This window comes from Carcharodon carcharias, chromosome 10 (assembly GCF_017639515.1).
Source record: "Carcharodon carcharias isolate sCarCar2 chromosome 10, sCarCar2.pri, whole genome shotgun sequence".
In the NCBI taxonomy this organism is placed as follows: Eukaryota; Metazoa; Chordata; class Chondrichthyes; order Lamniformes; family Lamnidae; genus Carcharodon; species Carcharodon carcharias.
The window spans coordinates 10,249,633-10,267,725 of NC_054476.1; the positions used below are offsets into that span (position 1 = coordinate 10,249,633).

The 18,093-nt window shown below is 39.6% G+C and overlaps 1 protein-coding gene across 2 annotated transcripts in view; it reads left to right on the forward strand.

The window, feature by feature from the left end:
• ckap5 (cytoskeleton associated protein 5) overlaps positions 1–18,093 on the forward strand; it is a 137,606-nt gene that overhangs the window by 20,081 nt on the left and 99,432 nt on the right. For both annotated transcript variants that reach the window (XM_041196985.1, XM_041196986.1), the window contains exons 2-3: positions 4,027–4,116; positions 16,086–16,279. In XM_041196985.1, the coding sequence (XP_041052919.1) occupies positions 4,060–4,116; positions 16,086–16,279 (251 nt within the window). In that variant the 5' untranslated portion in view covers positions 4,027–4,059. The remainder of the gene's footprint in view (positions 1–4,026; positions 4,117–16,085; positions 16,280–18,093) is intronic.

An 18,093-nucleotide genomic window follows, 5' to 3' on the forward strand; every position in this document is an offset into this window, starting at 1 on the left:
TCAAACTTTTTCTGTCAACATCTTAATTTTGGGCACTATTTCTATACATAAACCAAAAGCACTGAATTTCAACCTAAGTCGTTATATTGGTTTGCATTCAGTAATCATTTTTAGTTGAGCTCTACGTGATGAACAACTTACATGTGAATCGGACCGCCAGTTACAGTATGGGAGAGTAAAGATCCTGGATCATTTTTGAAACAATTGCAACAATTTGTGTGTAGTTTGGTAGAGGAGGTTGATGTGGACTGAAATGATGGATAAAGTGGAATAACCTTCCTAATTGTATTTATTTTATGATCTTGTAATTTACATGGTATACTTGCTCTGAATGATTTATGCATAGTGTTGTGCTTTGTTTTCTGATCCGTAACATGTCTTTTTTGTCATAATTCACCGTTCTAAATGTTTGCAGGCCCATCTGGCTAGTGACACAACTTGATTCAGTGTGGGTGAATTTATACACATATGTGAATTCCTTTGTACAATGTTCCTGTGCTCTTGAATTTTAAAGTGAGAAGTGAAATGACTTCTATCCTGATGGGGTACATCTCGGGAAACCCAAAGGTTTCATCCTTGGTGTTTTCTCTCCTCCTTTAAATGTTCCCTTGCAAACCAGATGGCACAATGGCATGTAAGCTGCCACCTATCTCTTGTCACCTATGCTGCCATTCTCACTGTGTAAGTCACATTTGGTTACCAGATCGTACATTGTCTTGGCATTCTTTGAACCAGATCATTGGTATTTGGTTGCTTACAGTTCTGACTTTGGATAATAGACACTATAGAACAGCAATTTAATTTTGGCACTTTAATCAGTTAAAATGATACATTGTATGCAGGGCTAAATGAAGGGAAAACCTGTTGCCAATTAAGTAGGCATATATTTACAGTACCTTCTGAATGCAGTTATTCTACTCACGTGCATTTCTAACCCCTCCTCGTCGACTGACCAGTTTATTCCCTTGTTTGTTAGGTGTCTGGAGTTATGGCATCACGCCACAGCCAGAAGTTTGGCCTCCCCTATCTGAAAGTGAGCATACATTGCAAAAGTGGCAAACTTTCAATGAAATTGGAAAGGTGCTGCAGGCACCATGCAGTTCAGTTATGGCACCAAGTAAAACTGAAGTCAATTGCAATAGAGGGAAACTGCCCATGGTTAGAGCAGCAGTAAGTGGCTAGAAAGGAAGATGGTTGTTGGCCAATCATTTCATCCCCAGGGCATTGCTGCAGATGTTTTTGAAGACTGTGTCGTAGGCCCAGCTACCTTCAACTGACTCATTCATGATCTCTCCTTTTATCATAAGGTCAGAAGTGGCACTGTTAGCTGATTGATTGATTGTACAGTGCTCAGTTCTGTTTGAAATTCCTCTGCTAATGAAGCAGTCTGTGCCTGCATGGTGAAAACCTGGAGACTTTTCAGGCTTGGACTGATCAAGTTACAAGTAAGATTTGTTCTAGATAATGATCATGTCTCAGCAGGAGTCTAAACTTTGTTGTGACATTTTATAACAACTGTGGCAACCTCTCATCAGCAGCAACCTGAGCATTGCCATTGAATCAACCAGACCAGTCAATAAACCCAGTGGCTATTAATAGATCAGAGGTTATCTATTCTTCTTGTGGCTATTAGTAGATTAGAAGCTGCAAATGATTTGCTTCCTGACTCCCCAAAGCCCCTCCAACACCTACAAGGCACAAGTCAACTGCTGGAATACTCCGCTTGACTGGATGTGTGCTGTTGGAGCAACACTGCAGCTTGACATGATCCAAGCAGAACGATTTGTGTAAGTGGCAGTGCATCTCCCATCTTAAATATCTGCTTCCACTGCGAGTGCTGTTCTGTGGTTGGAATACGTACTAGCTACAAGTGCTATCCTACAACTTGGTGCATTGCAGCACCACCTTCAAGTTCCCCTCCCAAGTCTCTCTCCATCCTGACTTTGGCGTATATGGTTTTTCTTTCATCATTACTGGGTCAAGATCCTGGTACTCCTAACAGCAGTGTGGGACTACTGAATTACATTTCTAGGCATCATGATTTTCACAATATTGATGATCTGAGACTTAACAAAGATGGTACTGCTGAAGTTCAGGGGAAAGCTATTGGACCATTTGGAGAATTGTTGATTGGCATTTGTGTGGTTCAAATCCTGTAAGCCTTTAATCAGGCAAATTATATTTATTTTTAAAAAATTCCTATTCTATTGTGAGGTAGGATTGGGGAAGATGTTACCCTATGGTGAGAGGTCGCTGAGTGAATTGGGCCTATGTATTCTGGAACTTAGTGGAATGAGAAGTGATTTTATTGAAACACAAATAATTGAGGGGGCTTGATAAGGTAGATGTTGAGATGGTTTCCGTTGGTTGGGAAATCCAGAACACTGGCACAGTCAGGATAAGCAGCTGATCATTTAGGACTGAGATTAGTAGGAATTCCTTCAGTCAAGGCGTTGTGAATATTTGGAGTACTCTATTCCAGAGGGCTGTGGATGCTCCATTGTTGAAAACAGTTAAAGCTGGGATAGACAGATTTTTGGTCTCTTAGGGAGTCAAGGGATATGGGGAGCAGGAAAGTGGAGTTCAAGCCCAGGATCAGACATATTGAATGGAGCAAGCGCAATGGGCCCTATCATCCACTCTCGAGTTATTAGACGGTACCTGTAATTGCAATTCCAATTTACCAATAATGCTTATTGATGATGGAATTCTCTTTTAATCACCTTTTTTAATTGTAGTTGAAAAATTAAGTTTAAAGAAATTAATTGTTTGAGGTTTAAAACATTTTAAAATAAAAACTTGAACTGTAAATGAGTTTTAGTGTTCTGAGACACTTTTTGTTTTCCAAAATGTTGATTTAATTTGTAAGATTATATCTTGAGCAAATCTCAGTATGCTGAAGGATACATTTTCTGCATTGGTGCTCCTGATATATCCTTGGCCAAATCGGTAAAACTCTCAATTGCGTTTGCTGCTTTGTCAATTTTAAGTGGTACTTTTTACCTTCTTAAGATAGTACTGTAAAAACGAAATCACTTAATGTCAAAGCAGGCTGGGAGAAATGGAATACTTGAGGAACAAAAGGCCGTGGACCAGGGAGGAGACTGAGTGGGAATGCTATGATGGGTTGGCTATTGGGTTCTAGGTACATTTTGGTCACGTTCTCCTATATCATATTCCTCAAGGTTGTTCCTCCCAATATTACTAGGTCCCTTCACATCTGATAGTAAAAATGAGCTGTTTTTCTCCCTTGTCCTCTGAAACTCCTTCATATCTTTGCTTTTGTCTACCTTTCCCTAGTCACATCTTGTGACTCCTTTCAGTGTTCTTGATTTCTAGATCCCATCCCTGGTGCTCCTTGATCCTAGCCCTCCCAGTTTCTCATGCTCTATGAGCCTTCCTTTCCAGAATCCCTGGCATCCTGGGATGCTTCCCTAAAGCCTGAAACACTTTCATCAAAATAATGCTACCATCTGAGACCACACTCAATACTGCCAGAATCAGTATCCACCTTAGTATTTTTCCAGCTCCTAGATTGCCCAGTGCTGACTTATCAGTCTTGGTAATGCCATTTAGCATAACACCTTTGTTTATAGAAATACTCAGCCAGATTTTTTTATATAAAAAGACAACTATATAAAGTTTGTTTCTGTTCACTTTAAGTTGACATCAGTCATTGCAGAAGTAAACTGTTTCAAGCCAGTTATGTGGCTGTATCTTAAATGTTTGATCTGTGCTTTAACTGGGAATGTATTGCATAAAAATACAACTCTGAGAGCACATACTACTTTGGAGTTGTCCTGCAACAAGATCACACAGGAACCAGATCCTAACAGATTTTGTGCCACTTCCTAGTATTTCAAGGATATAGCTGGGTACCTGTACACTACTTTTGAATTACTAAACAGGGGAGGAGGGGGAAAAGTCTAATGGGGGGCTTTATCCCAGTGCAAGCAGTGGGAGCACACCTATATTAATGCTGCACCGAAAGCTGTTTTGGATAGTAATGTGTATTTCTTTCTCCAGGTTGCTGTTTACTGAGCACATTACATAAGCACCATGGGGGATGAATGCGAATGGATGAAATTGCCGATTGACCAGAAGTGTGAGCATAAGGTATGTGTAAGATTAATTTCAAATATAATTGGAATCATTGTTAGCAAATATTTGTAGATAACAATTAAAGCTAATCCGTTTTAACCAAATCTCAGGAAGATAATCGATGCGCAACAGTTTTAATTAAAAATGAAATAAAATTTTTACTGGGCTCCACATAACTTGGTTTGGGAGCAAAAAGCTTTGCTTACTTTTTGAAACCCTTCCCCTTTGTAATAAGCCAAAGATATGATTTGATGCAATTTATGTGCTGCATTATTTGATACATTGGTATTGAGGTACTAAATCGTTTCACCCTGGGAGGAAAATTAGCCACAGGTCAGCTCCTGATTGAAAATATTTTCTGTGCAAGATTTAAAGGCAAATATCACCAATATAAGCTGGAATTTTGTGATGGAACTTGGGCAAAGAAATTGGAACTAGTGAATTTTATACAAGCTTGACTTTTGATCCAATTAAATCAAGGACTTCACTTAGATTTAAACGTCATTTAAATCTGTATATCATAAGATATCAGCATTCGTTAAGTATGTATTCAAAATTTGCTGCATGACAAGGCAGAGAGGAATAGTGAGTGATTGTTTTTAGACTGGAGGAAAGCGCACAATGGTGTTTGCCCATGAGTCAGTATGCAAACTATTAATTTGTGCATTAATGAGCTGGCTTGGGTATATGGGGTATAATTTCAGTTTGCAGATGACTCAAAACTTGGGTGATGTAATAAACCAGATTAGTACTGTCAGCCTTCAGGAGGACATATACAAGTGTGAGAGGCAGACACACAGGAAATGAAATTTATTGCAGAAAAATGTGGAATGGTGCATTTTGGCAGGAAGAGTGAGAGGCAATATGAACCAAATTTTAAAAGGGGTCCAGGACTAGAGACTTAGGTGGCTGGATAAGTTCAGCTGGCTGTTTTTTATTCAAACAAAAAGGGGTCCTTGGTTTTAGAAATGGAGGAATAGCATATAAAAGTAAGGAAGCTATGCCAAGCCTTTATAAACACTGGTTAGGCCTCAGATGGAGTATTGTTCAAACAGGAAGGACGGTGAGGCCATGGAGAGGGTGCAGAGAGATTTGCTAGAATCTTGCAAAAGATGATGGACTTCTCTTTAGAACAGTGAAGGTTAAGAGATTTGATTGGGGTGGCCAGTTACCAGATGGCGCAGATTTGAACCATTTGGCTAAAGAACTAGAGATGACATGAAGAAAAATTTTGAACACAGCAAGTTGTTGTGATCTGGGGTCCACTGCTTGAAAAGATAGTGGAAGCTAATTCAATAGTAACATTCAAGAGATTTGGATAAATAGGACGATGACATTTTATTATTTTGATTAGGGCTCTTCCAGTGCTGTGGTGGGACAGGTTATTAAAAGAAAAGGTGTATCTATAAAAGTGATCATAAAGCTGTTTGTTGGAAAAGACGCTTCACCTAAGTCTAAAGAGAAGGAATTTTGTTTCTATTTTACAGCCTATATGTGACTCCAATACCACACTAATGTGGTTGACTGCCCTCAGCTTACTGGGCTACTTCACAGTTCCATGAAACTGCACCGCCATCTCAGGGCAACTAGTGATGGGCAACAAATACTAGCCATGCCAACAATATCCACATCTCAAATGTGTAAGACAAGTTTGTCAGGAAGTGGACAAGAGCGGGGTAATGAATATTATTTTGAAAGGAAGGGAACAGTACCTGAGAAGAGGAATCTAGAATGGCAGTGCAGGTTCAGAGAAGGTTTACTAGACTAATACCAGAGTATGAGAGAAGGCTGGACAGGTTAGGCTTGTATCCACTGTAATTTAAAGAGTAAGAGGTGACTTATTGAAATCTTTAAGATCCTGAGGGGCCTTGACAGGCTGGATGTGGATAGGATGTTTCCTCTGTGGGGAAAATTTAGAACTAAGGGTTGCTCATTTAAAACACATGAGAAGTTTTTTCTGAGGGTTGAGTGTTTTTGGAACTCTTCCTTAAAAGTTGGTAGAAGCAGAGTCTTTGAATATTTTTAAGGCAGAGCTACATAGATTCTTAATTAACCAGGGGGTGAAAGGTTATTGGGGGTAGGCAGGAATGTGGGGTCGAGGTTGCATTCAGATCAGCCATGATCTTATTGAATGACAGAGCAGGCTCAGTTGGCCAAATGGCCTACTCCTAATTTGTATGTTCATATGTATGGGGTGGTGGTGTGGGGCAGGTAGGGAAATTGGGTAGTTAGCAATGGGTGGGAATGAGATCAAACAAATAGATGCGTCTCTGACAAGATGAGATGGTGTGCGAAGTGATGGGAGTGAAGCTAGAGAAAGAGGAGTTTGTAGTTATAGTAGTGGGATGCTTTTGAAGCAATTTGGCTTGCTGACAAGTGACTGGAGTGGGAAGTAGGAAGCGCAGATAAATCTCAATATTCCAGACAAAAGTCCATGAGCTCCTCCTGCTCGGGGAGAGGTGTTTCAGAAGTCATTGGTTTATCTGGTGGTTTTGGCAGCAGATGTGGTTTATGACTGTCCCAAGTTAGCCTGTTTGGGTTGGATGGAGTGGACTCAAGTTTGGAACATTGAGTGATTACTTTGCATCAGTTTTTACAGTAGAAGATGATGACAGCATTCTTTAATTCCAAAGAAACTAATATTTTAAAGAAGGACTTGCATTTATATAGCGCTTTTCACTGGATACCTCAAAGCGCTTTACACACAAAGAAATACTTAGTTGTCGCTGTTGTAGGAAATGCAGCAACCAGAATGCAAATAGCAACTCCCACAAGCAGTAATGTGATAATGACCAGATTATCTATTTATGATGTTAGTTAAGGGATAAACATTGGCCAAGACCCGGGAGAACTCCAGAATAGTGCCATGGGATCTTTTCCATTCACCCAAATAGGCAAATGAGACTTTAGTTTAATGTCTTATCCAAAAGCTGGCACCCTCAGTACTGTACTGGAGTGTCGGTCTTGATTTTTGGCTAGCCCTAATGTGGGATTTGAACTCTGAACCTTGTGAACCTTAGGTGAGAGTGCTACCAGCTAATCCATAGCTGACATTCCAGTTACCTCAGGAATAGGGATTTACCAAAATTGAAGTGAACGAAATTATAGTAATGAAGAAACTAATGCCTCTTATGAGTGATAAATACCCAGGAACAGATGATTTCCATCCTGGTTTCAAGGAATGTAGTTGAGAATGTTGCAGATGCCCTAACTATAATCTTGCAAAGTACTCTTGATGTAAGAACCATTTCTTTAGATTGGAAATTTGTGCATTTCATTCAATTGCTGAAGCAGGTGACAAAATGAAACTAGAGGATTACAGTGTATGCCAGTTAACCTAGCACCTGTGGTCAGAATATTGTTATAACCTATAATTAAGGATATGGGACTGAACACTTTGGAAATTTCTCAGCTCATCAGAGAGAGCCAGAATGGATTTGTAATGGGTTAGTCATATCTGACAAACCAGTTTGAATATTTTGAAGCAATAAAGTAGTGGACAGGGGAATAGCTATTAAATGCCTTTTAGAAGTCTATATAAAGAATATCCAGAAAATCCTTCATAAGAGTCCTAGCTGATGTTGAAGTTCGTGGAATCGAAGAAATGTTACTAGCCTGGTTAGGAAATTGGCTGAGCAGTAGGAGCCCTAAAAGGAATAAAGAAAAGGTACCTTAAATGGCTGACTTGTGATGTCCTGCAAGAATCTGTGTTGGGGCCCTATATGTTGATTATTTATTAACAACCTAGGTGATAGAAATGAGAGATGCATCCAAATTTACTGATGACGCAAAGATACGTGGATTGTAAATAGTAGACATAGAAGCATAAAATTAAGTAAATAGACAAAACTGGCAAATGGATTCATTGTAGGCAGATGTGAAGTCATCCACTTTGGTCCTAAAAAGGTTAGAACAGGGTACTTTCTGTATGGTGAAAAGCTAGAAACAGTAGCAGTCCAAAGAGAGTTTGGACTTCAGGTACAAGATCATAAGTGTCATGAGCAGGTGCAGAAAATAATCAAACACTTGTGGAATGCTGACCTTTATATCTAGAGGACACGAATAAAAGGAAATAGAAGTCATGCTTCAGCTGTACAAATCCCTGGTTAAATCATATGTGCACTGAGCAGTTCTAGATACCATCTCTTGTGAAGGACATATTGGCCTTGTATAGAATGCATCTTAGATTTATTAGACTGATATCTGGACTCCAAAGGTTAAGCCATGAGGAGAGATTACCCAAGCTAATATTGTGTTTTGTGGAACTGAGGTTAAGGGGTGATTTGATCACGGTTTTCAATATATTAGGGATAACAGATTGTGAGAAACAATTTCTGTTAGTTTGGTAGACCAGGATTAGGAACATAATCAAAATTAGAGCCAACCTTTCAGGAGTGAAATTAGGAAACACATCTCCATGCTAAATGGTATACACCACCTTATGTTCCTAAAGCAGTAACGTATAGATCATTCAGCAAGGGAGCAGAATCCTAAGAATATTAAGGGATCAAGGACAAAGCAAAGCACAAGAGTAGAACTTGCTAGTAGACCAGAAAACTCAACCTTTGGAAGCAGATCAGGTACTGGAATAATGTCAGTCCAGCAGACTATATCTGTATAATTTGACTGTTATTCTCCAGTCTTTTCCCTCCCACCTTGAGATTCTCTTCTTTCTACACCTTGACTGACAAAATACTTCTCTCAATTATTCTTCCAATTTACAAATTCTTCATATCTTAAGCAAACATTTTTTAAAAAAATGCAAATACTGGATTATAAATGGCAATGGGTGCAATCTAATTCCTAGCAGTACAGCATTCAATTGTGGAGGGTGGGTTGGGGAGGAGAGGGTTGAGTAAAATCATAGGATAGCCCAGAGGAGAAATCAGAAACATGAAGAAAACACAAAGAGTTCTGTCAACTGATTTAACGCCCGAATCATATTACATGGGAATCTTTAAGTTTGTCTGTGTGTCTCCCTCCTCTTTCATTCAAAATCTGTGTGAGCATAGAGACCTCAATTTTGGTTCACTCTCATTGGACACCATCCCTTGATTGACAAGTCATCATGGCCACTGCTTGTCTCAACTCAATTTTGAAGAGTCAACCACATTGCTGAGAAACATTCATCCATGCTTCCGATATGACATAATGGGTATTCAGTTTTGCCGTTGATCAATCGCTGGAAGCTGGTAATTTTGGCAGAGGTCTTTTGGTAGTCCGAATGATCTTGGTATTCTGCTGCAAAAGAGACATTCTAGCTCTTGCCCTGAAATTTCTGCTGGACTCTGTTTAATTTGGCCCACTTAGGTGCATATAAATGCATTGCATTTTAGGTGACAATGTAACCACTTTGACGATTTTTGAGGGCCCATTCCAGTACATGCTTCTCAAATCCAATGAATTGGATGCTGAAACAAACAGTAAGCTTGTCATTTGTTGACACTGAAATAAGAATAGTAAAGAAAAGATACAATCCATGATCCTCTTTCATTTTGTAATAGAGCACTTCTACAAAGATAGGGTCAGTTGTACAATTGGTCAGATGAATAGCAGAAATATGTAATACTGAAAATGCAAAAATGCAAAATTGAATCAAAATGTGTGATCAAGGATGAATGGGATCGACTTGAGACAAAAAGTTGTAAAGGGATCTAGCACTAATAGGTACCAAAGGGTTCCCCTTTTCCCTCCGAGACCCTCTCCACACAAGTTCATGACACCAGATTCACCATTGTATGGCTTGAACAGAATGACCAGCAAGACAAGCCTCTTCTGATAATTCACAATTGCTTTATTGAATCACCCAGAACCCCACAATACAAACCCCCAAAATTTAAAACAGTCCATTCCCAGTGCCTGACATGAAGTTACCACGACCTGGGTTAAACTTACAAAAATGCTAACTCCAAACAAAGTCCCCATGACTCTGTTTAAACTTGCAAAAACACAAGCAAAATACCATTTCTTGTCCTGAAACCTTAAGAAAAAAAACCCTGAGACCAATATCACCACGATAACAAAAAATGCCAAGTTTTCGCCCCAAACCTTCACAAAACCCTCAAACCCTCGGACAGTCCCCAACATAGCTGGTCGGTCTGGTGTTGACTATAGGCCTGAGTCAAGGTGACCAAACTCAACCTTTCTTCTAACTGCAGCCCAAAACCTTTAGGCCAATATCACCACGATTTGGCTGAAAACACTTACAAGCCCCAATATAGCTGGTTTGTCCGATTGTAGAAGGTAGGCCTGAGTCAAGGTGACAAGCCCTGACCTACCTTCCAACTGCAGCCCAGATACTCCAATCTGCTCTTCCTTTATAATAATTTAACTCTGACATGTCTAAACATATATTTGCTGTTTCCAATGTCCATTTAGTTCATTCCACGCAAAGTCCAGACAAGTATCATTAGCTCCTGCTGTTTGAAACAATGGTTTTCCGTGGAAGATGTATCCAGATGGATATTATTAGTTTTCATTGTAGGAGCAATTATTCTACTATTTGAGGTGACATAGTAACATCACGCCAAAGTTAATGAGGGCTTGAATAACCCTATTCGAGTACTGTGGTCTGTGGTGCACACAGTTCCTTGAGTGTAATCTATTGATGATATGTCCATTGTGCCATTGTATTGCATAATCAAACTTCTTGATTGCATTAGTCAATGGCAAATAATGGCATTTCCCTGGTACCATTGACTGACTGCTATCAGGAAACAATGTCCAAACCCTTTGAGTCACTCAATTTTTACTAAATGTGCAAATTAACCCCTTGCTGCCCAGCCCCGTACTGCTGACTGCAGCTTATCTTATGTAATTTATAGTTCCAATCATGAGGTCAAAATATGCCCAGGAGTTTGAAATTATGTTCCATAAATTTCCCAGTTGGAGGGGATTCCGATCCTACAAGATTGTGGTGCTGAAAGTCATGTTCAGGCCTATAATCAGCATATAAGTCGAACACCGACCGCTCCCCTATCTTTCTGCTAAGAAACATTAAGCTCACATTAGGAGTCGCTCAATTTTTCAACTCAGAGATGCTAATTTTACTCCCTTCATAAGCTGGCACGTGGGATCAAGAAGATGCTACAGGCCATATTGCTAAGAAAATGCTCAGGAGTTAAAGAACGCTCACAGGAGTAGATAGTGCATGATGACCGATGAACAGAAATAGGTCCTCCTGCAAAAAGAAGGACATATGGAGCTGGTTCCAAGCTGTAAGTCATAACGGTTATGATCACAGCTGGTGTTAGTTGCTGCACAAACCAAATCCCAGAGGGAAGCTTGGCAAGATGCAAACATTTTCTTGTTACCTCTGACCCTCCTTTGATGTTCAAACAAACTCACAACTTATCTAAAAATGCAACTGTTGGATCTAACCTATTTGCTCGTATCTCAAACTTAACACCTCTATCCTTCACATGTTTCAAATGGCCTAGACAACCTGACTCTTATCAAAGTCTTCCCAGCTTAGTTAAATCTCTCTCTCACGCACATGCATAAGAACTAGGAGCAGAGTAGGCAATTCAGCCCCGCCATTCATTACGATCATGGCTGATATCATTTTAGCCTCAACTCGAATTTCCCACCCTCTCCACATAACCTTTCAACCCATTACTAATTAAAAATCTATCTCCTCAAATTTATTCAGTGTCCCAGCATCCATTGCACTCTGAGGTAGTGAATTCCACAGATTCACGACCCTTTGAGAAAAGTAATTCCTCCTCATCTCTGATTTAAATCTACCACCCCTTAGCCTAAAACTATGGCCGCTCATTCTAGAATGCCCCACAAGGGGAAGCATCTGCTCCAAGTTTACTTTGTCTATCCCCTTTAGCATCTTATATACTCAATTAGATCTTCTTTCATCCTTCTAAACTCTAGCGAGTATAGGCCTAAACTGCTCAATCTCTCTCATAAGACAAGCCCCGCATCTCTGGAATCAATCTACTGAACCTCCTCTGAACCGCCTCCAGTGCAACTACATCCTTCCTCAAGGGGACCAAAACTGTGCACAATACTCTTGCCTATTTTTATACTCTCTTCCTTTTAGAATAAATGCCAAAATTCCATTTACCTTCCCCATTACTTGCTGTGCCTGCATACTAGCTTTCAGTGATTCATGCATGAGTACACCCAGGTCCCTCTGCACTGAAGCATTCTGAAGTTTCTCTCTATTTAAATAATTTGCCTTTTTATTCTTCCGACCAAAATGGATAACCTCTCACTTATCCACGTTAATCTCCATCCGCCAAATTTTGGCCCATTCACCTAAAATGTCCATATCTATTTGTAAATTTCTTAAATTCCTTGCAATTTACTTTCCCACCTATTTTGGTGTCACCTGCAAATTTAGCTATAGTACCTTCTATCCTTGAATCCAAGTCATTAATATACCTGATGAGGAGTGGGTGCACGTGCACCCAGCTTTCTTTACAGAATAACACAATATTCCCCAAACTACTTTAAAAAAAAAATCCATTCTCACAGTAACATTTGCTAACTTAGCAAAGAACTGTACTGCACTGGTGCCAGTGAAAAACTGCGAGAATGAAAGAAGGATTCCACCCTGAAGAAGATGCCGAAGACCAACCACTGGCCTGAAGTTGGGAAACATGTACTGGAATGGGCCCTGAAAAATCGTCCTTGGTTACATCGTCATCAGAATAGCAATGCGTATGTACACACTTAAGTGGGCCAAGTCGAACAGAGCCCAGCAAAAATTTCAGAGCAATAGCTAGAATGTCTCTTGCTGCAGAATATCAAGATCGCTCAGACTACCAGAAGACCTCTGCTAAAATTACTGGCTTTCAGTGATTGATCATCAGACAGCAGCAATACTGAACACCCATTGTCATATCGGTAGCATGGATGAAATGCCATTGAATTTCAATATGCACAGCAACCAAACTTGAGTGGGAAAGTTTGAAAACAATTCTAATGAAAACCACAAGGCATGCAAAGTTATGAATCACAGCGGTACTAGCCTCCATGATAGCACAAAATTAATTTTCAAACTTAATTTAAAAGTAATTTTCAAATATAAAACCCAAGCTGACCGTCAATGGTTTGAGTGAGGTTGTGGATTGATAATGTGTGAACTAGGCAACCCAATGAGAACTGAAGGAACATGAGATCAAGAGGTGCCTGCGACAAAATAACGCCCAAATTGCAGTTATACCAGGGGGCCTAATGTCCACAGTTCAACCTTTTAGATTTGTGCCTCAGTAAGCCATTTGAGGATTTCTGCGCCAAATGGGATAGATCGATGGTTCACGGTGGGGGAAAAACCTTCACAAAGTGGAAATATGCTGCTGCTCCATTTGATGTTTTTATCCGGTTTGCGTCATCAAATTATGGAATGCTAACAGTGCACAAACTGCCATTAAGTTGTTCAAAAAATGGGGAATATCCAATTCAATGGATGGAGAGGAAAATGATGCATTGTGGAAGGATGATTCTGAAACAGAGTACTACACCTGATCCAGAGTAGGATCTGTACCGTGCCATAGCTAAAGTGACTCGGAATATTGTCAGTGAACTCTTTGCATCGGATAACAATGAATTTGACTTTTTTAGGAATTTTTATTGTGAGTAAAGGTATCCTTGTAGAATTAATTCTATCAATAAAATGTCGCATTGATGTAATTTGAATTACCAGTGCATTTTTCATATGAGCAAGGGGCCGAACCTGCGCTGCCATTTAATAAGATTATGGCTGATTTGATGGTAACCTCAAATCTGCATCCCGCCACCCCCGGTAACCTATCACTCCCTTGCTTACCAAGAATCTATCCGCTTCTGCCTTAAAAATATCCAAAGACTCTGCCCCCACTGCCTCTTCAGAAAGAGTTCCAAAGACTCACGACCCTCAGAGAAAATTTTGCCTCATCTCAGTGTTAAATGGGCGATTCCTTATTTTTAAACAGTGACCCCTCATTCTAGATTCTCCCACAAGAGGAAACATCCTTTCCACATCCATCCTGACAAGACCCCTCAGGATCTTATATTTCAATCAAATCGACACTTACCCTTCTAAATTCCAGTGGATACAAGCCTAGCCTGTCCAACTTTTCTTCGTAAGACAAACCTCCCCCCCCCCCCCCATTTGTCTCTGAATTGCTTCCAACGCATTTGTATCCTTCCTTATTTAAGGTGACCAATACTGTATACAGTACTCCAGATGTGGTCTCACCAGTGCTCTGTATAAGTGAACTATACCCCCCAATTTTTGTATTCAATTCCTCTTATAAGAATAACATTCTGTCAGCCTTCACCTTTCAAAATGGTAACCAACGCCAGCGCTTCACATTTTATACTTGGTGCATAAGTCAACACCTGTCTTTGGAAACATTTTTCCTGGCAGTTTATGCTGCAATGTGAGGTACTTAAAAGTGCAATCTAAAAATGCCAAGTCAATACTGTTGTGGGTGGCAAAAAAGAGACACACGAAGTTATGTATTTAAATCTAGTTCTCAGGCCCCACTGGAGGATTGTTTTCAATTTCGTCACCAGGCTACCAAAGAAAGCAAACGTGCATTGGAACAGTACCTATAGCAACAAGACTGATTCTTGTCTAAGGGGATGAATTAGAAACAAAGATTACAGCAGCTTTAATGGGAAGGAAAATATTTTGTTCACTCTATCATCCTCTTTTGCAGAATAGAAAGTAACAGCTAAATTTAGAAAAACTTCACTGATATTGCCCCCATTTGCGCTGGCATCAGTGAGAGGCTGGCAGGAATGTCAGTAGGCAGCGGACACTGATTTATGATAATTGGCAAAAAATTTGTTTGTTTTTTGAAGCAGGTTTATGATGACCTGTTTGTCCTCTGAGGGGGTGTGGAATTAGATTCAATCGTACTTTCTAAAGATTATTGGAAAAGTTATCAAAATGGAAAAATTTGCAGTTATGAGGAAAGCAAGGGAGTGCGACTAATTGGAGAGGTGACATACAATTAACTACCTGTTCTGAATGATTTTATAATTCAATCATGGGGAGTGTGTCGTTTTATTGCAAAAGGTGTGGATAGAGAGAGAGGACTAGAAGAGTTGGTGGGAATGGTGATTAGATAAACCAGGAGCAGCCGAATAGCATTTAAATGTTTTAAAAAGCAGTGAAATGGACAGTAGTTATGTACAATAAGGAGATGTCTTTTAACAATAATGTTTCTCTTGCTTTTTTCCCCTTTAAGCTTTACAATCTATAAAAGAGTTGTGACCCCTCATTGAAACATTAAGTGGTTATGATAGATTTAAAAGATTAGCTCAAATTAAGAGTAGAGTAGTTAATTAAAATAACAAATGGAAACTACTGCAAAAGTTGAAGTTGATTTCAGGTCAGGCTTTTTTACAATTAATATTTTTGAGGACCTGTCAGTCAGTGTGGTACAAACAAAAGTATTGGGGTTCTAGTTGGTGTTTTTATAAACATTGGGTTGAATTTCAGACCAAATGACCATTGCTAACCCTTGTTCTTCAGACCTGGAAAGTACATGTCCATGAATATTGGGTGAAAAAGGGATTAGGGTCAACAGTGATGCTCCTGAACCTTGTGTGCTGGCAGATAAGAATGTCCATGTGGTTCTGGAGTTGTACTTGAGGCTGTGGAACTAAAGAATGGAAAAAAAAAAGCAAAATTCTGCAGATGCTGGAAAACTGAAACAAAAAACAAAAATTGCTGGAAAAACTCAGGTCTGATAGCATCTGTGGAGAGAAAGACAGTTAACGTTTTGAGTCCTTATGACTCAGATTCTGAAGAAGAGTCATACAGACTCTAAACGTTGACTCTTTCTCTCCACACATGCTGTCAGACCTGAGTTCTTCCAGCAATTTTTGTTTTTGATTTTAAAAAAAGAGATTATGGGCTGTTGGGTAAGGGGAGCTGCGCGAGGGTTGTGGGAAATGGAATTAAACAGTGCAAGGTAAGTAATATTGCTTAATCTGTTGTGAATGCTGACTAAATGAAAGCCAATATCTTTCAGGTGTGGAAAGCTAGATTGAATGGCTATGAAGAAGCTGCCAAACTGTTCCAGAAGATTCAAGATGAAAAAAGCCCAGAATGGTCCAAATACTTAGGATTAATCAAGAAATTTGTTACAGATTCAAATGCAGTAGCTCAGCTGAAAGGACTGGAAGCAGCACTTATTTATATAGAAAATGCTCATGTAGCAGGAAGGTAAGTTCTTAAAATTTCACTGGAATAGAATTTTTAATGCACAAATTGATAGTTTACAGAAATTCTCATTGCAAAGGTATGTTTACAAATGAGCTTCATATTTACTTGTATGAGTTTATGTTCCCTGGATTTTGGAACCGTATCTATCATTTTAGGATGGATTTGAGCTTAGTTAGATGACACCACAGAATTAAACAAAATACTTAAATACCATGTCAGCATGCTCGCATAATGCCGGACTTAAATCAGTATGTTCCCCATAAGAACATAAATAGGAGCAGGAGTAGACAATACAGCCGATTGAGCCTGTTCAATACGATCATGGCTTCAACTCCATTTTCCCACATTTCCCTTAATTCCCTGAGACACCAAAACTCTGTCTATCCCCGCCTTAAATGTATTCAACAATGGTGCATCCACAACCCTCTGGGGTAGAGAATTCCAAAGATTTTGAGTGAAGAAATTTCTCATCTCAATCTTAAATGATTGGCTACTTATCCTGAGACTGTCCTGGTATTTTAGATTCCCCGACCAATGGAAGAAATCTCTTGGCATTCACCCTAGCAAAGCACTTCAGAATTTTGTAGGTTTCCATGAGATTGCCGCTCAGATTTAAACTCCAGAGAATATAAGTCCAGTTTAGCCAGCCTCTCATCACAGAGCAACCCCTTTATCCAAGGGCCCAATTAGGTGAACCTTGCTGTACTGTCTCCGATGCAAGTATATCCTTTCTTAAATGTGAACACCAAAACTGCACATGGTACTACTCCAGATGCAGTCTCACCAAAACCTGCACAACTATAGCAAGACTTTATTTTTGGACCCAACTCCCTTGCAATAAAGACCAACATGCCTTTTCCCTTCCTAATTGCTTGCTGCATGCTAACTTTCTGCATTTTTTGTACCAGCATACCTAAACCTCTTTGAACATCAACACTTACAAGTTTCTCACCTTTTTAAAAAGTATTCTGCTTTTTATTCCTATGACCAAAGTGAATAACTACACATTTCCCTATTTTATACTCCATCAGCCATCTTGTTGCCCACCACTTAACCTGTCTCTATTTCTTTGCAGCCTGTGTCCTCACCACAGCTTAGCTTTCTACCTAGTTGGATATGCTCAGCACACTTAGATTCATTACTCTTTGCCTCTTCTAAGTCATTAAAATAGATTGTAAATAGCTGAGGCCCCAGCATTGAACCTTGCATCACACCACTATTCGCTCTGCCGACTTGGAAAAAGCCCCATTTATGTCCACACTCTATTTCCTATCTGTTAACCAATCTCCTCTCCATGCTAATGTACTACCTTCAACTCCATGAGCCCTTATTTTGCCTAATAACCTTTGTGCAACACCTTATCAAATGTATTTTTGAAATCTAGGTATACTGTATCTACTGGTTCCCCTTTACCTACCCTACTAGTAACATCTTCAAAATACTCTATAAATTTGTCAAAGAACATTTCCCTTTAGTAAAACCATGTTGACTTGTCCTAATCGTACTATACTTTTATAAGTGTGTTGTTAAGATTTCCTTAATAGATTCCAGCATTTTTGCCAACAAGAATAGTTTCAGGTATGAGAAACTTCAGTTACGAAGATAGGTTAGAGAGGTTGGGACTGCTCTTCTTAGAGAGAAGGTGGCTGAGAGGAGATTTGATAGTGATGTTCAAGATCATGAGGGGCTGGACAGAGTAGATAGGGAGAAGCTGTTACTGCTTGTAAAAGGATCAAGAACGAGAAGGCACAGATTTGAAGTGATTTGCCAAAGAAGCAGAAGTGAAGTGAGAAAAACCATTTCTTGCAACGAAT